At 38.3% G+C, this 25013-nt stretch overlaps 2 protein-coding genes across 2 annotated transcripts; both read left to right on the plus strand.

The window, feature by feature from the left end:
* Window positions 1-1484: 1484 nt before the first annotated feature.
* Window positions 1485-2390, plus strand: LOC146526732 (uncharacterized). Its single transcript, XM_085206106.1, has one exon. The coding sequence runs from the start codon at window positions 1485-1487 to the stop codon at window positions 2388-2390; it is 906 nt and encodes a 301-aa protein (XP_085062232.1).
* Window positions 2391-10474: 8084 nt separating this feature from the next.
* On the plus strand, window positions 10475-11278 carry LOC146526733 (uncharacterized). The gene has a single exon (XM_085206107.1). It carries the CDS (start codon window positions 10475-10477, stop codon window positions 11276-11278), a length of 804 nt encoding a protein of 267 aa, XP_085062233.1.
* Window positions 11279-25013: the final 13735 nt, after the last annotated feature.

A 25013-nucleotide genomic window follows, 5' to 3' on the forward strand; every position in this document is an offset into this window, starting at 1 on the left:
TTCGCCTTCGTTGGTGGACATGATTGGTGATGTGGATCTCTGCATTCTCAATGATGGATCACCGACTCGTAGGGTTAATCCAAATCAGAACCCTAGGTCTGCTATTGATCTTTCCTTATCTTCTCCTTCTCTTGCTTCCCAACTATCATGGTCTGTACTTCCATCTACCCATGGTAGTGATCATTTCCCGATTTTGCTGTCCTTACATAATAGACTTCCTTACACTCTTAGTCCTTCCCTTCCCCATAGATTTAATTTAAAAAAGGCCAACTGGAACGAGTACGCCGACTCTGTGGATTGCATGTTGTGCAATCTTTCTGAGTCTGGTAATTATGAGAGTATCTTTGTTTACTATGAAGGGTTTGTCTCTGCTATTATGTCTGCTGCTGACCTACATATCCCCAAATACCGCTCCATTCAGAATTGGATGCATATCAATCCCTGGTGGGATCAGGAATGCTCTGATTCTGTCCTTCGGCGAACATCTGCCGAGGAGTCATACGCAGCCTGTATGACTATGGAAAATTTTATCGACTACAGACGCAAGGATGCGAAGTTTAGAAATTGCATTTGGAAAAAGAAAAAACGTGGTTGGATAAGTGTTTGTGAATCCCTTAGTCCTCGTTCCTCTTCTTCCCTTGTTTGGAACAAATGTTAAGAGATTTCGCCGATCTCTTAACAATGTCAGCAGTCCCAATTCCAATAATCCTTCTGTTTGGCTCAACGATTTTGCAAACAAATTGGCTCGTCCTTTTGTCCCATCCCAAGATTTATTTATATCCACGCCGGTTGAATCTTCGGAGGAAATGGATCTTCCTTTTTCCTTTGAAGAACTTAAAAACGTCTTAACGGATTTAAAGGATACCAGTCCAGGTGAGGATGGTATTCCTTACTCCTTTATTACAAGATTAAATGATAAATCTAAACACCATTTTCTAAACATGTGTGGGCTACTCCCACTAATTCTAATTTATTTATTTAATATTTAATTATATATTTACATGTCCCATATTTATTTATTAATTTAAAATCACTTTATTATATTAATATTAATTATTTCTAAAACAAAATTATTTATTTATTTCCTATACAAAACACACAACTCTCATATTATTTAAAAACTTAATTTACTATAATGTAATTGCTACATTAGGCGAGCGGCGTCATTTTAGTCAACAGGTGATCGTTAGCGTTAGATCGTCGCTAGACGCAAATCACCAGCCAGTGAGTCGCAAACGTCCAACTAACGCGGATCCCTTGTCGCTCGCTATTTTATCGGCCATTTAATTAATTACGTCACTATTTTCAACGTTCTCATATTTTAGCTATTCACTCTTACTCCTTCTCTATTCTTTATATGTGTGGACTATTTATGTGTGGACTATTGTTGTAAATGCAATAAATATTTTGTGTAGTAAAAGACTATTTATTTTTACTAATCACCGCACCAACCACTAAACTGGTGACCCCGAACAGTGCACATAATGAGTGATAGCAGTGAATCCGTTAAAACCGCCGGTTCAGGTAACGACGACCGCGCGGACCACGTCACCGTCCGTCGCACGCGTAAGGTGCGTGTGCCAAGTGAACGACACGATTCGTCGTTGGGATGTCGGAATAATTTTAAAATTCCACAATTTTCTGCGGACGATCCTGAGATATGGTTTGCGTTATTAGAAGGACAATTCAATAATTATAATATTACCAACGACCATGCTAAGTACACTCATGTCATAACTAACCTGGACATGACGAATGCGAAAGCGGTAAAAGATATCGTCATTAACCCTCCAACGGAAAATAAATATAAGAAAATTAAAATGGAATTAATTCGGCGACTTACTGCTTCTCAAGAAAAGAAGGTTAAACAATTACTCACACATGAGGACCTTGGGGACAGGAAACCCTCGCAATTTTTGCGACACCTTCAAGACCTAGCAGGACCTTCGGTGCCGGAAGATTTTATTAAGACGATTTGGTGTAACCGTTTACCGAAAAATATTCAAACCGTCCTTGCGTCTCATACTACCCACACCCTAGAACAATTATCGGATTTGGCAGATAAAATACAGGAAATTACTTCACCTTACAATGTTGCATCAACATCGACTACTGCGCCAGTACATCCGCCCAGTGAGATTACTGAGCTTAAAAATATGGTGGAAAAGTTAGCACTGAAGTTGGAAGAACACACTCGGGCTGCGTATCGTCCGAAGGCTCGCGGTTCATCACCTCATCATCGTTCCACTTCGCAGCAAAGGATAAGGTCGCAATCTAGTCACCGAAAGTACCCCATTTGCTGGTACCATGCAAAATTTGGGTCTAATGCAACAAAGTGTGTAAAATCATGCGAATTTGGCAAAGCGGGAAACTCCAGGGGTAGTCGCTGATGGCGGCTGACGATTGCCCCTCCTCTGCGAGTCGCCTCTTCGCGAAGGACCACTCTACAAAGATGGATTTCCTGGTGGACACTGGGAGTGACCTATGCGTCTATCCCCACTCCGCGCTTAGGGAACGACGTGCCAAGACGGACTACCACCTCATCGCTGCCAATGGAAGTGTAATAGATACATACGGGTATATCGAGCTTAGCTTGAACTTTGGCCTTAGGCGTAATTTTTCGTGGCGCTTTATTGTAGCTAACGTTATTAAACCAATCATAGGCGTTGATTTTCTTAGCTTTTATAATTTAGTTGTAGATTGCCGCAATCAACGGCTTATCGACAATGCTACCACGCTTTCAGCCAGTGCTTCTTATGCTAACCATAATATTAATTCTGTTAAAATAATTAAAGGCGACACTAAATTTCATAAAATTTTAGATATGTATCCTGAAATTACTCGCCCTTCTGGCATAATAGGTACACCAAAGCACAACACAATGCATTTTATACGCACTACACCTGGTCCCCCAATTGCATGCAATCCTCGTAGATTAGCACCTGACAAATTAAAAATAGCACGACAGGAATTCCAGCTGATGCTGAGCAACGGCACTGCGCGCCCTTCCGAGAGTTCATGGTCTTCACCCCTACATCTCGCACCCAAAAAAGAAAATGGGTGGCGCCCCTGTGGCGATTATCGATTACTCAATGCACGCACCGTTCCTGATCGATACCCAATCAGGCACATTCACGATTTTGCTCACAATATCTCTGGTTGTAAAATATTTTCCTCCATAGATTTAATGAAGGCGTACAACCAGATACCAGTGAACGAGGAGGACATCAAGAAGACAGCAATAAGTACACCTTTTGGTTTGTTCGAGTTCCCCTACATGACTTTTGGTCTCAGAAACGCAGGGCAAACCTTCCAAAGGTTTGTTGACGAGATCACCAGGGGCCTCGACTTTTGTTATTGTTATCTCGATGATTTCCTCGTATTTTCCAGAGATGAGGCTGAACACGAGCGGCATCTTCACGAACTCTTTCAGCGTATGAAAGAATATGGCATCGTCGTTAACACCTCAAAGTGCGTTTTTGGCGTTAATGAGGTGACATTTTTAGGATACCATATTTCGGCAACAGGTACCATTCCGCTCGAATCCAAGGTACAGGCGATTAAAGATTTCCCCACACCACAAACTGCCAGGCAGCTGAGGCGTTTCCTGGGGATGCTCAATTTTTATAGGCGCTTCATACCACACGCCGCTGAAATTCAAGCACCTTTAAATGCCTTGCTTACAGGAACAATTAAAGCTTCCCACCCTGTCAACCTTTCTCCAGATGCATTATTAGCTTTTGATCAATGCAAAGAAAGCTTGTGCAGTGCTGCACTACTTGCACATCCAGATTGTCAGTCAAAGTAAGCATTAGTAACTGATGCATCTGACTTGGCAATGGGCGCAGTTTTGCAACAATTTTCTAATGGAGAATGGCAACCACTTGCATTCTTCTCGCGGAAGTTCACTCCGGCTCAGCAGAAGTACTCGCCATATGATCGGGAGCTTTTGGCCATATATGAAGGAATCAAGTACTTTCGCCATATGGTTGAAGCGAGACATTTTGTGATATATACTGATTATTAAAGTTAAGTTAAGTTTTTGAACGAAAGTTTTAGTTCTTAAGTTGGCCATCGGCGCCACTATCTTTGTAAGAGAACGTGATTATACTAAATTGAATGTAATTGTTGTGGAGAAATAAAAGTTTTTCTTAAAAGAAATCTTACAGTTTATTTATAATAAAAGCCTAAATCTAATAGGTTATGGGCCCAGGAACGTTATCGGCATATAATAAATTGTGAAGAGCAAATATTTACAACAATTTAACAAGAAAGTGTTCCGCTTGTATAACCTCAAACAATGGAGGTTACAAATGCAATGCAAGTTGAAAAGTTTGAAGGAAGAAACTTTCGCCAATGGAAATTCCATGTAAACTGCGCATTGAAGGCAAAGGGCTTGGATATAAAAAAGGCAAAACCCGAAGGAAACACAACACAATGGTTAAAAGAAGATGGCATGGCAATGTTCATCATAACTTCATCTATGAAATTAAATCAAATATCATTGATTGAAAATTGTGAAACTGCATTGGAGATAATGAACAAATTGGAATCTATCTACGAACAGAAATCAGAGTATAATAAAATGATGGTTCAAGAGAAATTTTACCAATACAAGATGTCACCAACGGACAACATTGCCCAACATATCTCAAAGGTGGAGAACTTGGCGAAACAGTTACGTGAAAGTGGAGAAACCGTGAGTGAAATGGCAGTAATGACTAAAATAATTTCAACTCTGCCAGCGAGTTACAGATCTCTCCGCCAAGCATGGTTATCCTTAGATCCAGCTAAGCAAACAATACATAATCTGACTTCGAGATTGTTAGATGAAGAGGCGAGTTTGACAACTGAAGAAGAAAGTGTAACTGCATTATTAGTTGCGAAGAAGCCTGTATCACAATACAACAAACAGAGTACCAATAGTAATAGAAGTTCTACAAGTCAAACACAACATAGATTTATATGTTATAACTGCAACAAACGGGGGCACTTTGCACGAGATTGCAAGGCACCAAAGAAATCTGGGAAGAAATCTCAAGAGCAGAAGAATATGTTAGCGTTTAGTGCAGAACATTGTTTACATTCTGTTACAGACACAGGTGTATGGATTCTTGATAGTGGGGCATCCGCTCACATGTCATATAGGCGTGATTTCTTTCATAAGTTGCAAGATTATAAAACTGACCCTTGTAATAACAGAAAAGTGCGGTTAGGAAATCAAAAGGAGATTGAAGTACAAGGAAAAGGCACTGTGATGATTAAGAAACATGTAAATGGACAGTGGGAAGAATCCATACTGACTGAAGTGCTGTTTGTGCCAGATTTGCGTCGAAATCTATTCTCTGAAGGAGCGGCCACAAAGAAAGGTTATGTTATAGTAAAAAAAAATAATAATGCTTTAATACTTAAAAATAACTCAGTAGTACTGACTGCAAGTATAAAAGAAAATAATCTTTATGAACTAGATGTCAAAACTGTTTGTCAAGAGAGCTGTAATGTGGTCCAAACAACTTTGAAGTTATGGCATGAGCGCCTAGGACACTTGAACATAAAAGAGGTAAAAAATATGGCTAAAAATGGTGAAATTACGCTCCCAATGACTGAAAATGATAAAGAGTTTATCTGTGAAGCTTGCCAATATGGTAAACAGAGCCGGCTGCCGTTCCAAAAATCAGATAGGAACCCCCATATACCTGGAGAAGTTGTATACAGTGATGTATGTGGACCTTTAGAACATGCATCTGTATCGGGCGCAAGATATTTTGTCTTGTTTAAGGATGGAGCAACAAGTTACAGGCACGTATATATTATAAAGTATAAAAGTGATGTGATCAGCTGTTTTAAGAAATACAACAAGATTGTAGAGAATACATTTCAGCATAGTATAAAGGTATTGCACACAGACAATGGACGTGATTATCTCAGTCACGTCCATAATCTGTAAGGTCATGGAACGTGTTCTGAATAATAAACTCTTGGCATACCTAGAAACAAACGACCTTCTCAGTGACCGCCAATATGGCTTTCGGCGTAATCGGTCTACTGGGGATTTTCTAGCGTATGTCACTCATTTCTGGAGTGAGGCCATTGAGAGGTATGGTGAGGCAATGGCCGTTTCTCTTGACATCTCAAAGGCCTTCGACAGGGTTTGGCATGATAGCCTTATAGGAAAGTTACCTGCATATGGCTTGCCCGATGACTTGTGTTCTTGGCTATCGGACTTCTTGAGGGACCGATCAATACGTGTAGTCGTGGATGGCTACTCGTCTGATATAATGGATGTTAATGCCGGTGTTCCTCAAGGGTCAGTGCTCTCTGCAACTCTATTCCTGCTCCATATAAATGATTTACTCATTCCTGGAATTCTTGGGTACGCAGATGACAGCACTGTTGTAGAGCGCTATATGGCTAAAGCAACTGCAAGTGGGCCTGAAATACAATCGCATAGGGATACTATGGTTGAGCGCCTTAATTTGAACCTCAAAGCAGTCTCCGATTGGGGAGATGCTAATTTGGTCAGATTTAATGCCACTAAGACCCAGGCGTGTCTGTTCACCGCGAAAAAAAGGCCATTCGAATTATCCCCCTCGTTTCGAGATGTATCGGTACCGTTAAGCGACCACCTTGAACTTCTTGGCATTACTCTTTCATCGACTCTTAACTTTGGATCTTACATTGAGTCCAGAGCTCAGTTGGCTGCTAAGAAACTTGGCGTCCTCTCCAAGGTGAGACAGTACTTTACACCTCAACATCTTCTCACACTGTATAAAGCACAAGTTAGACCATGTATGGAGTACTGCTCTCATTTATGGGATGGTTCTGCCAAGTACCAATTACAGACCTTAGAGTCAGTTGAGAGACGAGCCAGAAGGCTAATCAATGACGGGACCCTTGTTGAAACTCAACTGCAGAGCCTTAGACACCGGCGTAGGGTTGCATCTCTGTCTGTGTTTTACCGGATACACTTCGGAGAGTGTGCCCATGATTTACATAGCTTGGTTCCCCCAGCCCCTTTTTACCTCAGAACTTCCAGAAATACAGCTTTACGCCATCCATACACGGTAGAAATTCCTACCGTACGAACGAAACGCTTTGAGGCTACATTCTTTATCCGCACTGCGAGAGATTGGAACTCACTGCCGGCATCTGTATTTCCTGTGACATACAATGTGGGGGTTTTCAAAGAAAGGGTGAATAGGTATCTTCTAGGCAAGCGTGCACCACCGTAGACCGCATCAACGCTCACCAGACTTGATGCGGTCAAACGCAAGCCTATTCCATATAAAAAAAAAAAAAAAAATGGCCGTGAATATGTAAATCAAGAGTTCAGGGATTATCTTGATGAAAACGGAATAATTCATGAATGCACTGCACCGTATACCCCTGAACAGAATGGCCGAGCTGAAAGGGAACTGCGCACTATCATGGAATGTGCACGATCTATGTTGCATGGAAAAGATATGCCACTATATCTGTGGGCTGAAGCTGTATGTTGTTCCGTGTACTTGCTTAATCGGAGCTCGTTTAGCCAGACTAAGAATGTATCACCACATGAACTATGGTATGGTAAAAAACCACGTCTTGATCATGTCAAAGTTTTTGGATCAGAAGGATATGTTCATGTCCCTGATAAAAAAAGAAAGAAACTGGATAAAAAGAGTAAAAAAATGATTTTAGTAGGATATGACCAGTATAATTATAGAATGTTTGATATTGAAACAAAGAAAATAACTATATCAAGAAATGTAAGATTCAATGAAAACAACATGACTGTAACTGAAAATGGTAAGAAAATCCAAATAATTTCTATTGAAGAACTACATGAAAATGGAACTACTCAAACTGAAGAGCCAATGAGCTCAGAACAGCAAATTTCAGTGGATCAGTCTAGTCCAAGAAGCTTAGAGCAAACTCAAAGTGATGACAGTTTGCAAAGTTGTTATGATGAGAATGATGAAACTTATGAGCCAAGTAGAACTTTGGAAGATATTGAAGAACGTAACATTACACTGAGACCAAGACGAAATAGAATTCATGAGGCAAACCTAGTAGAGTTCAATACTCCAATAACGTTTGAAGAAGCCATGCAGTGTAATGATAGTGATAAATGGAAAGAAGCTATTTTAGAAGAGCTGCAATCCCATTATGAAAATAATACTTGGTCCATAATAAAAAGAGACAATCAGAAAGCTATCACCTCTAAATGGGTATTTTGTATAAAAAGAAATGAAGATGGAAGCATAGATAGATATAAAGCTAGGTTATGTGCTCGAGGATTTGCTCAGGTGAAAGATATTGATAACAAGGAGACATTCTCACCGACGGTAAGGTATGACTCCATTAGAATTTTATTAAGTATAGCAGCAAGAGAAAATTATGAAATAGAGCAGTTCGACGTGAAAACTGCCTTCCTATATGGAGAGCTTGCTGAGGATGTGTATATGGAAGTCCCCGAGGGTGTCAAGGCTGCATCAGGAAGCATATGTAAGTTAAATAAATCATTATATGGTTTAAAGCAATCATCTCGTTGCTGGAACAAAACGTTCAAGTCGTTTTTATTAACTTATGGTTTTAAAATGTGCCATTCAGATAATTGCATCTTTGTTGGTAATTTCCAAAATTATAAAGTCATTTTGATATTATATGTTGATGATGCTTTATTATTTTCAAAAAACAAACCTGTTTTATCTGCTATAATAAATGATCTGAAAAATGTTTTTAAGATTAAAGTGTTGAACTTGTATTCTTTTGTTGGCATGGAAATAAGTAAATTGCCCGATTGCATAATTATTCATCAAAAACGGTATACAGAGCAAATAATAGAAAGATTTGGTATGTCACAGGCAAATCCATGTAATACTCCTACTGATAGTAATGTTATTTTGACTAAAAATGAAAACATTGACTTTGTCCCTGATTTTCCTTATAGAGAAGCAGTGGGATTACTGTTCATTACTGTTCCTGTCGTCTGTTAGTAGACCAGATATAGCTTATGCTATTAACATAGTAAGCCGGTACATAAACAATCCCAGTAAAGACCATGTTAATGCTGTAAAAAGAATAATTCGTTATCTAATAAAAAGTAAAGATATGTGTATAACTTATAATTATAGATCTGAATTAGTGGGTTTTTGTGATTCAGACTTTGCAGCAGATTTAGACTCGCGCAAGTCAAATACAGGATATGTGTTTATGTTCAATGGGGGGCCTATTACCTGGGCCAGTTGGAAACAAAATACTGTGGCATTGTCTACCACTGAATCTGAATATATGGCAGCTAGTGAAGCAGCCAAAGAAATTTTATGGCTTAGACAACTTTTGTATGATATTGAACAGCCACAAAATTCAGTTACTCTGTTTATTGATAACCAGAGTGCCATTAAGCTTATACATAATCCTGTCTATCACAAAAGGTCGAAACATATCGATGTACGATATAATTTTATAAGAGAAAAAGTTGAAGAAAATATAATACAAATAAAATATGTAAAAAGTGCATGTCAACTTGCTGACTTTCTCACAAAATCATTGCCTGCAGCAAAGTTTGAAATTAATAGAGATAGTATTTTAAATAAATTGTAACTTTTGAAGAAGTTTGTGTAAATTTTTATAGACTTTGTACTATAAAATTTAAGTGGGAGTATTAAAGTTAAGTTAAGTTTTTGAACGAAAGCTTTAGTTCTTAAGTTGGCCATCGGCGCCACTATCTTTGTAAGAGAACGTGATTATACTAAATTGAATGTAATTGTTGTGGAGAAATAAAAGTTTTTCTTAAAAGAAATCTTACAGTTTATTTATAATAAAAGCCTAAATCTAATACTGATCATCAGCTGATCAGCCAATCAGTTTTGCTTTTCATGAGAGAAAAGCAAACTGTTCGCCTCGTCAGTATCGCTATCTCGATTACATTTCGCAGTTCACCACCGATATCAGACACATTTCCGGTAAGGACAACATTGTCACGTATCGATGAACTGCAAATGCCTATCGACCTCCACTTGCTCGCTTCTTCCCAAAGCTCAGATCCTGAGCTTAATCAACTTCTAGATGGTGATTCATCACTCCGCCTAGAAAAATTCCCACTCCCTAACAGTCCAACTATGCTCTATTGTGATGTAAGCACAAAGACACCCAGACCTTTCGTTACCAAAACATTACGAAAATCGCTCTTCGACAACTTACATAACCTAAGCCACCCTGGTGCCAATGCTACAGCTAAGCTAGCGCAGCGCAGCGCTTTGTCTGGCCAGGTATTCGTAAGGATTGTCGAGAGTGGTCTCGAAAATGTCTAGCTTGTCAAAAAGCTAAGGTCCATCGTCACGTATTTTCACCCTTAGGCACGTTCGATTTACCTCGAGCGAGATTTGCTTTCATTCACGTAGACATAGTTGGACCCCTACCCCCATCACAAGGCTATCGCTATTGTCTTACAATAGTAGACCGTTTTACACGATGGCCTGAGGTGATACCAATGTCAGATATGACAGCTGAAACCGTTGGCAAGGCACTTATATCATGGATATCCAGATTTGGATGTCCATATGATATAGCGACTGATCGTGGTCGGCAGTTTGAATCCACGCTCTTCCAATATCTTGGAAGAATGATTGGATTCAAACATCGCCGTACAACCGCGTATCATCCAGCCTGCAACGGTTTAGTGGAGAGATTTCACCGCCAGCTGAAGGCATCTCTCATGTGTCATGCGGACAGCAATTGGTATGACACACTGCCTTTAGTTCTTTTGGGAATCAGGAGCTCATTCAAGGAAGAACTTCAAGCTTCTTCCGCTGAGCTTGTTTATGGAGAGCCGCTACGGCTTCCGGGAGAATTTTTCCACCCCACACCTCCACAAAGCACAGATCTTTCTGACTTTGCCACCCGAATACGACATTTCGCTTCCCAGTTGCGACCGTCACCAGCTGCACGACACAGCAAAAATAAGATTTTTATATTCAAGGATCTGAGTTCGTGCAGCCATGTCTTTCTCAGGAATGACTCAGTTAGAGGTGCATTACAACCTCCTTATTCTGGTCCTTTTGAAGTTTTGGAGAGAAATGATAAAAAATTTACAATCATGGTTAGGAGCAAACACGTGACTGTATCGATCGATCGCGTTAAACCTGCATACGTACTTGCAGATCCAAATCCTACTCCTCCCTACAGCCACAAGCTCAGTCCAACTCCCGATCCCTCTTCAAATCCTCAGACTCCTGCTACTACAACTCGGGAAGAAAAAAAAACCCCTCTCTGGACGCGTAGTTCGGTTTCCTAACTACTTTCGCCCGTAGGACGCTCTCTGGGGGGGAGTGATGTGGGCTACTCCCACTAATTCTAATTTATTTATTTAATATTTAATTATATATTTACATGTCCCATATTTATTTATTAATTTAAAATCACTTTATTATATTAATATTAATTATTTAATTACGTTTGCGGCAGTCGAGGGATTGAAAAAAAACCGAATAATTATTAATTATATATTAATACAATTATCTTAAAACTAACGACTGCTTTAATCGAAGTGAGAATAAAGAGTGTTTTTAACTTCTAATAAGATATTATAATTACGAGAATTAAAACACAGGTGCATTGGACAATTCGAAGAAATCGCTGGGTGGTCGCCCGAGATCAGGCGAGTCACTTTGGTACGTCAGCATATTCGTAGGGTTAGGGTTCCGTAACTCCTCCACCCCTAGAGAGGCAACTATTTGAGAATGTTGAGTGAAAAAGTTGCCGGAGTACTCGCTTCCTTAGGATCTTCTGGGTTATCTCCATTTTCTTGTACTTTTTATATTGTAATAAAATGATGAGTGCACCTGCACTGAATAATATTTCGTATACTGGTATGGTTGTATGATATACTGTAGAATCCTTTTCGTGTTCAATGTGTAGCGGTGATTGCATCACAATTTTATCCTTGATTCTATGGAGTCCATGAAGATTTATAGATGATATATTAATAGTTGTATCTGATGATTGAGTTCTACTTGGCAGAGATACCAGCTGCTATGTTTCGGGCATTCGGCCTCTATGTACAAGAATGAATTCTCGTTTGTTGCAATGAAAGGAGAGGATGGCTCTTATCCCATCCTGTGATTTTTTTATTATTATTTACTACTAATAACTAATCTATATAACAAAAAAAAATATCTTTAGAAATAATAGGAAATCGGAATATAAAAACTATTTTCTTATTAGCATAGTAAGAAGCCGGTTGAATTATAAGAAACTAACTTAATATATCTATACTAATCATAGAATGGTGCATGCTTGATGCATGTATAAAAGCTAAACTATTTTCTATTCTTAATAATTCGTTCCTTAAATCGTCTATGTTTTTACTTAATATTACTAATAGTTGGCCAAATTTCGCATATTTAATTAAAGTCAAACCATTATTCATTTTGTTAGAAAGTATTAACATTAAGGTACTATTAATTTTACTTTGATTTTCTACTAGTTGAGTAAAAACGCTATTATATTTAGTGATCCATTCTTTGCTTATGCTTAATTGATTATTAATTTCATTTGTAATTTTATCTTGATTACTTTCTAATAATTTTATAGCTTCGTTATACTTTAAAGCATCAGTATAGTCTAAGTTCCCTGTAATACTTTTTATAACTCTTCCGAGTCCATCAATGATTCCTCTTTTAGATCTAGTGGGTTGTAAGGATTTAATTTGAAGTAATATCTCGTCTAATTTGTTAAGCAAGTTATTTATCTGTATTTCATATACTGAACTGAACTGGTTTTTATAATTGTGTGAATGATTCTGTAGACTGTGTGTGCTATCTTTTTATATTTAATGTCCGCGAATTTAATGTCCTGAAGATGTACCAGGGGTAGCATCGCAAACACGATGATCCTGTAACAAATTTGCTTCTTTAGGGATTCGCTTTAGTCGCGATTTTGCTATAGGGCCACGTCTCTTTTTAGTGTAAATATGTATGGGTAAATCGACAAGGACAGTGTCTTGTGTATGTGTATATCTAGGGGCTGTTTTCTGTCTTTCAGCTAATGGATCGGGTACATATTCTATCTCAGGTTCGCGTGTATTATTTCTATTTTCAATAAGGATCGCTCGGTCACTAAGGGATGATTGGTTAATGATGTCGTACTCTTTTTTCATCCGCTCTTTATAGGTCTGTAAGTATTGTTGTAACATTTGTCGAATGAGGTCAATGTCAAGACAGTCTCGGGGGTCAAAATGTCCATTTAATAGATCAAAAGGTCTATGAAATTTATTAAGAGGTCTATCGTGACTACTGTCTGCCGTTAACGTAGAGGAGTTAGATCGATGAGAGGCGGTTATTGTTGACGAGTTTAATTTTCCAGGAACCGATACTGTAGAGGAATTTGATACCCTGCATAAGGTATCAGATGGATTGCCTAATAGTGAATTTAATTCATCGATTTCGTCTATTAATGACTTTGTTTCTTTTGTATGTATTTCTATTCTAGAGAGAGCGTCCGCGTTAGTATTACTCTTACCTTTTTTATATATCACTGTATAGTCAAATTCGCTTAATCGTAAACGCCATCTCGTAAGCCGTGAATTTGGCTCCTTCAGGTTCATTATCCATTGCAATGGTTTATGGTCTGTAACTATTTTAAATTTCCTACCAAATAAGTAAGGCCTAAAGTACTTTGTTGCCCAGACTATAGCCAATAATTCTTTTTCTATGGTACTATAGTTTTGTTCACTGTCGTTAAGGGTCCTAGAGGCATAGCAAATTGGTCTATCGGATCCTATAGGGCCTTGTGATAAAATAGCACCTATAGCCACATTGGATGCATCAGTTGTGAGGTTAAATTCTTTATTGAAGTCGGGGTATTGAAGTATTGGGTCATTTGTTAAAACGGTTTTACACTTTTCAAAACTAGATATGTATTCGTCATTTAAAATAATTTTCCTACCTTTTTTTAGACGGGTTTTGTTAATTTTGCGAAGTCTGGAATAAATTTACGATAATATCCAACTAAGCCTAGGAATTGTTTTATTTCTTTTGATGTTTTCGGTATGGGATATTTTTCTATTGCAGCTATTTTTTCGGGGTTAGGTTTAACTCCGTCTGCACTTATAATATAACCTAGAAAAGCTGTCTCTCGTTTTAAATATTCTGACTTATCCATTTGGATTTTAAAGTTGGATTCTCGAAGTCTCTGGAAGACTTTACTTAAATTTACTATATGCTCTTGTAAGGATGTACTAAAAACAATTATATCATCCATATAGACTAGACAAATAGAGTTTTGTAGGCCTTTCAGCACATCGTCCATCACTCGCTGAAAGGTCGCCGGAGAATTTTTTAATCCCATGGGCATACGAAGGAATTCATAATGTCCATGTTCTACATTAAATGCCGTTTTATGTATGTCCTGAGGATCTGTTTGTACCTGATAAAATCCGCTGGCTAAGTCTAAAGTCGTAAAATACTGACACTTTCCTAATTTATCTAATACGTCGTTAATGTTGGGGATAGGATATTTATCGTCTATTGTTTTTTCGTTTAATTTGCGAAAATCAACAACGATTCGCCATTTTCTTTTACCGGATGCGTCGACCTTTTTAGGCACAACCCAAATAGGTGAGCTCCATGCCGAATTAGAGGGTCTTATTATTCCTTGATCGAGCATTTGACCTATTTGTTTCTGTACTTCCTGTCTATGAACATATGGGTATCTATAGCTTTTTGTGTGGACGGGGACTTCGTCGGTGGTTTTAATCGAGTGTTTTAACTTATTTGTAAAAGTAAGAGGCTCGCCTTCTAGATAAAATACGTCAGCGTATTGGCTACATAGTATTTCTAGATTTTTCCGTTCCTCAACGTTAAGATGCTCTGTACGAAGTCGCGTCAGAACGTCTTTTACACGTTGCGATTGTTCATTGCATCTAAAAGTGATATTATTAATTTCTGCATAGACGGCTCGGTCCATTGAGAATATTACGTCATTCCTACTAGGATTTTTAACTTCTACGATACCTCTGCTATTCTTAACGGACGTAAGGCATTCACTAATTATGCAATTTGAAATTTTTTGTTCTTTTACGTATGCTTCGCCATCGTGCATATTAATAGGAATATTTAATAATTTTGATTGTCCTGCTGGGATTATATCTTCGTATAAATTTACATTACGGGAGTCATGTACGTAAATGGGGTTTGAAGCAGTCTTGGTAATAAGTGTTTTATTTTTATAATCTATTACTGCTTCCCATTTGTCTAACAAATCGGTTCCTATGAGTCCATCGAAATAGTCATGAAATTTATATACATAAAATGTTATATTACGCGGGTCATTAAATTCGTTAAAGCTTGGTATAGTTATTGAATAATCACTTCTAGTTTTGGCATGAACATTACATACTTCGAATGGATCGTAGTTTAGAGGAAAATTATTAAGATATTTTTCTACAACAGTTGGACTCAAAAAGGATTGATTGGCTCCTGTATCGATTAATCATTTTAATGGTGGCGATAATATTTGAATATATGGAAGGTGACGTTGCGTATGTAGATTAATTTCTATTTTAAGGTGTCGGACTTGGAGATTTTCTGAAAATCCTGCTCATTATCGTCAGATGTAATCTCATTAACGGTTTCTTTTTGTGACGTAGTGGGATTATCGGTATAGTTTTGGGGATAGGCATCATAGTTATAGTCATAGTCATGGTCATAGGGGTATTCTATGTATTCGTTACTGTTATAATACGGTTCAAAGTCTGTATAATAATCGTACGAGTCGTAATCGTCTTCAAAGTTATTAAAATTTATTTCCCTTGATTTAAAATAATTTCTCGGGGGAGGATTACCGTATTTTAGCCAATTATGTCCTGTAAGTGTATGCTGTGTTGGTGGCAGTGGTCGAGACACAAAGTGGCTCACACCGCTCATGGGTCTAAGAAATCCATTGCCTTGATTGGGCTTCTGTGTGTTACTACTTCGAGGCGGTAACTTAAACATGTGACTGTTAGGGTTGTAGTTCGGAGGTGGTGCACCGAACATTCTTTGTGTGTGCGTGGGTAGTCTAGGGTGTTGGTGTTCATTATTAAATTTAAAAGGCTGTGTGTTAGATCTATTTTGGTATATAGGTATACTTAGTGGAAATGCGCGTGGTGCGAATGTGTGGTGAGTAGCGTTAGGTCTAGCGGTTACGGTTTTGTTAAATTTTGAAACCTCGTAACGGCTGTGCATGTACATAGTATTAAGTTCTTCATGTACATATTCCAGAGCTTTTTCTATAGTTGGTGGTCGCATACAACGAATGCGGGATCCTAATGGTTCTTTAAAACCACGAACATAGGCCTGCATTGATACTTTTTTATATAAATCGCGCTTTGCTTCGATAGTGGTGGATAGTGTTTCATGTAGTGTAACATAGGTCATTAACATGCTAAACAAATTTTGACAATGGTCATAAAATTCTTGAGGGCTTCTATTACCTTGTGTGGCTAAGGAGAGATCATTGTATAGGGCGGTCTCATCCCTTTGGTCGGAAAAGTTATTAATTAAAAGTGTTTTAATACCTAGCCAACTATCGGGTATTCCGTTTGAATTAATTTTGCTTGCTGCTGTGCCCGTTATCTTATTTAAAATTCCATTTAACAAACATACGTTAGAAAATTCACTACTAGGTAATTCACTAAGATATTGGATCGCTAAATGGTCACAAATTTGAATAAATCGAGTTAAAATATTTGGGTTCCCGTCGAACTCCGGGACAAGGCGGAGGGCCTTAAATATAGTGTCCGGATCGTGAGACATGTTAACTAAATTAATTAAATTAGAATGACTACTATCTAAATTTAATTTTTTTTATTTCTTCCGAATTAATATTTCTTAATCTATCTATACTTAACCTACGGGCCTGCCTAGATGGAGGCTCTCGGGTCCTAGATGTGTTACGATGGAAAATTTTGGTAACTTATGAATAGGAAGGAGCAACACGAGAACAATTCTTATGTACTCACATAAATTGCATTATCTGGTCTCTTCTCAGTTGAATCGAAGGCTGGATTCTACTCCCGGCTGCCACAGGTCCGTAGATTCTGGATTCTCGAACGGTGCTCGATAGCCACCCGGGCGGCACGCGACGCGATGATAATTATCGAGTAATTAATTTAAACCGATCGCGAACCGGCCCGCGAAAATCCTACCGACTGCGCCAATTACGTTTGCGGCAGTCGTGGGATTAAAAAAACCGAATAATTATTAATTATTTAATAATTATATATTAATACAATTATCTTAAAACTAACGACTGCTTTAATCGAAGTGAGAATAAAGAGTGTTTTTAACTTCTAATAAGATATTATAATTACGAGAATTAAAACACAGGTGCATTGGACAATTCGAAGAAATCGCTGGGTGGTCGCCCGAGATCAGGCGAGTCACTTTGGTACGTCAGCATATTCGTAGGGTTAGGGTTCCGTAACTATTTCTAAAACAAAATTATTTATTTATTTCCTATACAAAACACACAACTCTCATATTATTTAAAAACTTAATTTACTATAATGTAATTGCTACATTAGGCGAGCGGCGTCATTTTAGTCAACAGATGATCGTTAGCGTTAGATCGTCGCTAGACGCAAATCACCAGCCAGTGAGTCGCAAACGTCCAACTAACGCGGATCCCTTGTCGCTCGCTATTTTATCGGCCATTTAATAATTTCGTCACTATTTTCAACGTTCTCATATTTTAGCTATTCACTCTTACTCCTTCTCTATTCTTTATATGTGTGGACTATTTATGTGTGGACTATTGTTGTAAATGCAATAAATATTTTGTGTAGTAAAAGACTATTTATTTTTACTAATCACCGCACCAACCACTAAACATGATAAATAAAATAGTTCAATCAGGCAATATACCCAACTCATGGAAGTCCCAAATTGTTATCCCTATCCTCAAACCTGGAAAATGTCCTTCAGATTTTAATTCCTATAGACCCATTGCCCTGGCATCTACTATATCTAAGATTGTTGAACGGCTTTTGAAAAATCGACTGGAATGGATAGTGGAAAGTAGGAATATCTTAGCGCCCTCTCAGTTTGGCTTTAGAAAGGGGCTAAGTACTATTGATAGTCTCAGTATTCTTACTACAGATATTCGACGAGCCTTTGCCAAAGGAGAGTATTTGGTTGGTGTCTTTTTAGATGTCGCATCTGCATATGATAATGTTCTTCTTCCGGTGCTCAGACAGAAATTGCGTCAGCTGAGTATTCCGCCGAGGATGTCCCATTACATATGTAATCTGCTGACCGGGAGATCGGTATCTGTAAGACATCCGCTTCTTACTATACCTTCCAGACTTGTCTGGAAAGGTCTTCCTCAAGGTTCAGCTCTTAGTCCGCTGTTGTATAACATATACACACATGACCTTGAATTATCTGTTAATAATTTCTGTAACATCCTTCAGTATGCTGATGACATCGTCCTCTATTACAGCTCAAATTCTGTGGAGGACATAACTTTTCGTTTAAATACTGCCTTGCACTATCTTAACCAGTGGCTCTCTGAGCATGGCCTGGCATTGTCGATAGCTAAATGTCAAGCGGTCGTGTTTACAAAAAAGAGAGTAATTCCAAATTTTAAAATTTTGTGTGATAATATTTCCATTCATCTAACAGAAAACGTCAAATTTTTAGGCATAATACTTGATAAACGATTGAACGGAGTTGCTCATGCTGAATATCTCAGCAGGAAATGTGAAAAGGGCATTAATGCTTTGAGAGCTGTGTCTGGTGTGTTTTGGGGCGCACACCCTTATACTCAAAAACTGCTGTACAATGCTATAATTCGCAGTCATATTGACTATGGATTATTTGTGTTAGACCCCTTTAATAAATTACCTACTGAAAAATTAAACCGAATACAATATAAATGTCTTCGGATTATCCTAGGTGCGATGAAGTCTACTCCTACCAATGCATTGCAGGTGGAGTGTGTAGATCCTCCACTTCCTATCCGCCGACAATTCCTTTCTGACCGATTTGTGAGTAAAATGTTGCAGCTGTCTTCCCATCCTTTACGGTCTAAGCTATCTAAGCTAGCTGATCTCATACCTCAAGGCAAACCTTTACCATACCTGCTTGATAGCTTCCTTAGACTTACCTCTCTCCCTAATCCTTTGACTTGTTTTCCTTCTAATCCACTATTCCTTACACCGTACAACGCCCTAGTTCATTCTCCTTGTATTGTCACAAATCTTGGCCTAACCAAGGGAGATCCTGGCACCAACACAAAATTTAAAGAAATAGTTCAATTCAATTGGTCGAATCACCTCCTCATCTTCACTGATGCATCGAAGCTCTCGAAGGAGAGCTGTGTTGGTGCAGCCTGTTGGATACCAAAATTCAAAATTCTTCTACAATTTAAATGCCCTCCCGAATCATCTGTGTTCACAGGCGAGGCTGTTGCTTTGTTAGAAGCAGTCCTGTTTACACATTCCCACAATTTTAAACAGACGGTTATTTTCACTGACTCACTAAGCTGCTTAATGGCCTTAAAGGGAAGCCCATTTTATAGTAGATTGAGATCTTCAATTGTTTTAAGGATTCGTAAAGAATTGTACTCTTGTCATCTAAAGGGTTTGGATGTTACGTTGGTGTGGATTCCAGGACATTCTGGAATCAGTGGGTATGAATCTGCAGACTCCTGCGCTAAATCAGCTATTCAGTGTGGCACATTAGACCGTTTCTCCAATTCCGCCCAATATCTGATGTCCCTTGCGGATATTCATCTGCATAAGTCCTGGAATAATTTCTGGAGTGAGTCAAAATCCCATAAAGGTAAGTATTACGCCTTTATTCAACCTGATATTAATAGCCGACCTTGGTTTTATTCTCAAAGGTTTATTGAACGGAGGATTATTACAACAATCTGTCGCTTACGTCTTGGGCATGCTTCTACTCCTGTACATCTAGCTAAGATCAGGGTCAGGGACCACTCTCTGTGTGAATGTGGCCTGGACGACGGCTCCCCTTCCCACATCCTTTTCTCTTGTCCTAAGTTAACTCGTCCCTTATATGATGTCCTCCCTCATAAAGTCCCTCGTCCTTTAAATGTTCAGTGTTTGATAATGTTTGTGTTTAGTCCTTTATGTAAATTTTTATGTAAATATATTAAACTTAACAAAATAAAACTTTAAATTAACACCCATGTAAAATATTATTTATTACTAATCTAATGTGTTGTGTATATATTGTAAATTTGTGTTTGTTTTGTTTTAGGTGAAGGCTGTACTTACACAGGATCTCTTTTTTTACATGTATTCTATAATTGTGTATATTTATCTTTTTTATTACCGGTCAATTTCCTTCGTGTGTTTTCCATACAACGTGACATTGGCGAAATGAATTGTGCTCAACTGGCACGCTCGAAACGCCATATATCGAGAAATCAATCAACAATCATATATGTATTATTTATTATCGCCATATATCAAGAATTCAATTCAATTCAATTATTTATTATTTAATTACCATTAGCTTTATGAGGCTATTAAATGTAAATATCGTTCACCAAAAATCAAATTTTATTTGAATTTTGAACGTCCATTTCATTCGCTCAGAGTTTTGTTAGCTTATGCAGTGTTGCCAACCCCCAGAAACGAGAAAACAGTAGTTTACTAAAAAAAAAAAAACAGAAGAAAACGGTAGATTAAGTAAAAAAATGCAAATTTCATACTGTATTCGTATAATTAAAACAATCACATACTTTTTTTAGTTATCACACATTGGTATATAATCATATTTAACACAAAATAGAACTTAAAAGAGAAATCAAACGAAATAAAAGACTAATTATTTTGTTTGAAAAAATAACTTTTTCATTTTTGGGAATTATTTTTTTTTTCTGAATAATATTAGGCTTTTATAGAGTAATTAAAACTGTGGTTTCATTTAAAGTGCTGCTGACAATTCCATCCTGTATATATACAATTACAGGCAGCACAAAAAAAAATAGGTCTCTCTTTTAGTGCTTTTCCTTTTCCTGTCATCTTTTAACCACGAATTTTTAAATTTCTGTTCATATTTTAATGCTTTTTTTGGGAGGACTTTTGTCAGTCCATGAATCACTGCTCATTTTATCAAAGATAATAAATATTATTATTTAATATTAACAGCGGGATTATATATATTTTACTAATAGTCAATTTGAGCCACAACACAATACGCAATACTATTTAACGGTTTTAACCTGTAATTGAAGCTGTCATTTTTACACAGGGATTTCCCCGTGCATAAAAATATGACTGTTTAATCTGCCCTTGAATTCGAGGTAATGTCATCGAAGCACAGCAAAAGTTAATATTGCCATATAGTAGTTTTTGCATTTTATTGTGGACAGTGGTTAACAAAAATATTTGCATATTGTAGGTGGCGCAGAACACTAATTGAAAAACAGTTAAATTTTGGAATGAAACAGAAAACAGATAACAAGAGGCTTTTTTGTGTAAATATCAAATCTACTGTTCAAATCAAACAGTAGGGTCGGCAACACTGAGCTTATGTCGCCAACAGTGCTGCCAACCCTACTGTTTTAACAGTAGATTGACTATTTTTTGGAACGTTTGTTTTGGTTTACACACGTGTCAGTGAGGATTGTATTTAATTTAGTGTTGTTTATTGTTTTAAGTGGAAAAATTTAAGTTTTTAGAGTTTCCATATTATCAAGGTGTTTGGTGTTAGTAAGTGTTTGTGTTGTTATTAGTAAGATTGGTGTTATTACATATATTTAAGTTTGTAGGTTAGGATTTAAAATGGATCCAGACCCCCCGCCTGATCCCCCTGATCCGGGTGGTATAGAAGCACAGGTAAACCGAAAAAGGCAAAGCGTAGATTCGCATCCTGATGTGGATATGGTTAAAAAAACCATAATCGATCCTTCCACTGCAACTCCTTCAATTCAAAATATTTATACTCACCCCTCCCTTTCCGAAAATGCTAAGTCATACCTTGAATCCGATAAAGGCCCTTTCATTGTGTATGTGTCGAGGGAAATTCCTGACCCGGCAGCTGGTACCTCTATTAGAGCTATCAGGTTTGGCCAGTTTCTGCACAAGAATAAAATTAACGACATTATTGATGGTGGTATTAAAAACATTGGTCGCAATAAGATTAGCGTTGAGTTCTCAAATGCTACTGCAGCGAATTTATTTTTGACTAACCCATTATTGAGTCTATGTAAATATGTTGCTGTTATACCAACCTTTAACATCACTAGAATGGGTATAGTAAGAGATGTTCCCGTCGACTTCTCATTAGATGAACTTATCGAGTCCTTGGTATTTCCCTCTGGGTGTGGTCTAGTACTGAAAGCCAGGAGATTAAATAGGAAGAATGTAAGTGAGGGGGTAACTACATGGATTCCGACACAGTCGGTTGTAGTTACGTCCGTGGACAGATGTTGCCTGATAGGGTCTTTTCCTATCACTCTTCCCTTCCTGTAGAGCCCTACAAGTTTCCTACCATTCAATGTTTAAATTGTTGTCGGTTTGGCCATGTTAAAGCACAGTGTAGGTCAAAGCCTAGATGTTACAGGTGTTCCCAGTTGCATACTGGTGATGCATGTGACATAGCCAAGGAGGATTCTAAATGTATGTATTGTGGTAGTAAACATTTTGCCACTGACAAAGACTGCCCCGAGTTTTTAAGACAACAATCAATCAAACTTTTAATGTCACAAGAGTGCATATCCTACATGGAGGCGTCAACACGTTTCCCTTCTTCCCAACGCTCTTATGCTGATATGGCAAAAGAAGTGTTCTCCCATCCTATCCCCTTATACCAACCAATTTCCAATAATAAATCCCAGTTACCTCATTCCAGTGTCCCAGTTGGTCCTAACAAATCTTACCGTAAGACTGTGTTCCAATCTCCCCGTCCCCGCGCTCCTCTAGCAAAGGGATATGATAGGCCAGCTCACCAGGCAATAACTGGTAATTGTTCCTCTTCCCTTCCTAATGGTTGTGCTCTTAATCAGGGTGTTGACAATTCAGCAATGACAAGAAAGGATCTGTTGTTCTAACAGAGACCCTTGTGAGCATAATCTCTTCCTCTTATGAATTTCCTTTACCGTCCCACGTTGCCCAGAACCTTACTAAAATCTATAATAAAATCCTTAATAATGGATCCATTGAAATTCCTCCAGTGGAATAGTAACAGTATTCGGCCCAAAAGGCATGAATTACTGAATATTATTTCACTTTATCAGCCTGTCATTGTTGCCCTCTCGGAGACATGGTTGTTGCCTGATTCCCATTTTAGGGTGTCAGGTTTCTCCTGTTTACGGGAGGACAGAAGTGACGGGTATGGAGGTAGTGCTTTTCTTATCCGGCACTCCTCTTCCTATTCCCGTATTCCTCTTCCTCCTCACAGTCAATAGATTAATGCTGTTGCTGTGAGGGCTTTTAATATCTCCTTTCTTTCCGCTTATATACCTCATCCTTCCTCTTCCCTCTTCCTTGAGCTGAAGTCTATTATCTCTGCGCTTCCTAACCCTGTGCTGGTCCTGGGTGATTTTAACACTCACCACACTTTGTGGGGGTGTTATTACTGTGATAGATTTTCTCCTTCGTTGGTAGACATAATTGACGATGTGGATCTCTGCATTCTCAATGATGGCTCACCGACTCGCAGGGTTGATCCTAATCAGAATCCTAGGACTGCTATTGACCTTTCCTTATGTTCTCCTTCCCTAGCTTCCCAACTATCATGGGCTGTTCTTCCTTCCACCCATGGTAGTGATCACTTCCCAATTCTGTTATCCTTCAATAATACACACACTCCTACTTTTAATCCCTATTCTACCCGTAAGTATAATTTAAAAAAAGCGAACTGGTCTGAGTATGCTGACTCTGTGGATTGTATGTTGGACAATCTTCCTGAGTCTGATAATTATGAGAATGTCGTTCTTTGCTATGATAGGTTTATTTCTGTCATTTTATCTGCAGCTGACTCAGATATTCCTAAAAAGCGCTCCATTCAGAATTGGATGCAGTTCAATCCCTGGTGGGATCAGGAATGCTCTGATTCTGTCGATCGGCGAAAGTCTGCCGAGGTGGCATACGCGGCCTGTATGTCAATGGAGAATTTTATTGAGTACCTACGCAGTGATGCGAAGTTAAGAAAATGCATTTGTAAAAAGAAAAAACTTGGTTGGGTCAATTTCTGTGAATCCCTAAGGCCCCGCTCCTCTTCCTCTCTTGTGTGGACAAACGTTAAGAGGTTTCGCAGATCACTTAACAATGTCAACTCTTCAAACTCCAATAATCCTTCCATTTGGCTTAATGATTTTGCTGACAAATTGGCCCCTCCTTCTGTACCATCCTATGACCTTTTTGTATCCTTGCCGGTTGAATCTTCAGAGGAAATGGATTGTCCTTTTTCCTTTGAAGAGCTCAATAACGTCTTAACGGATCTAAGGGACACTAGTCCAGGAGAGGATAGTGTCTCTTATTCTTTTATTACTAGATTAAGTGAACAAGCAAAGCGCCATTTTTTAAATCTGGTAAATATTATATTTCAATCAGGTAATATTCCCATCCCATGGAAATCCCAAATTATTATTCCTTTACTTAAACCAGGAAAGTGTTCTTCCGATCCTAATTCCTATAGACCCTTTGCTCTATCATCTACTTTATCAAAAATTGTTGAACGGCTTTTGAAAAACCGTTTGGATTGGTTAGTGGAAAGCAGGAATATACTAGCGCCCTCTCAATTTGGTTTTAGAAAGGGGTTAGGTACCATAGATAGTCTCAGTGTTTTAACTACAGACATTCGACGAGCTTATGCCAAAGGAGAGTATCTAGTTGGTGTTTTTCTGGATGTTGCATCTGCATATGATGGTGTTCTTCTCCCGGTGCTCAGGCAGAAACTTCGACAGCTGAGTATTCCGCCGAGGATATCTCATTACAAATGCAATTTACTGACCGGTAGAACGGTATCTGTTAAGCACCCGCTTCTTACTGTACCTCCCAGACTCGTCTGGAA

The sequence above is a fragment of the Heliconius melpomene genome, chromosome 21 (assembly GCF_056956725.1).
Source record: "Heliconius melpomene rosina isolate 202511_hmr_F chromosome 21, ASM5695672v1, whole genome shotgun sequence".
Classification (NCBI taxonomy): domain Eukaryota; kingdom Metazoa; phylum Arthropoda; class Insecta; order Lepidoptera; family Nymphalidae; genus Heliconius; species Heliconius melpomene.

Coding starts and splice junctions, on each gene's coding strand:
- LOC146526732 (XM_085206106.1), top strand. CDS start 1,485: ATGAGTGATAGCAGTGAATCCGTTAAAACCGCCGGTTCAGGTAACGAC.
- LOC146526733 (XM_085206107.1), top strand. CDS start 10,475: ATGTCAGATATGACAGCTGAAACCGTTGGCAAGGCACTTATATCATGG.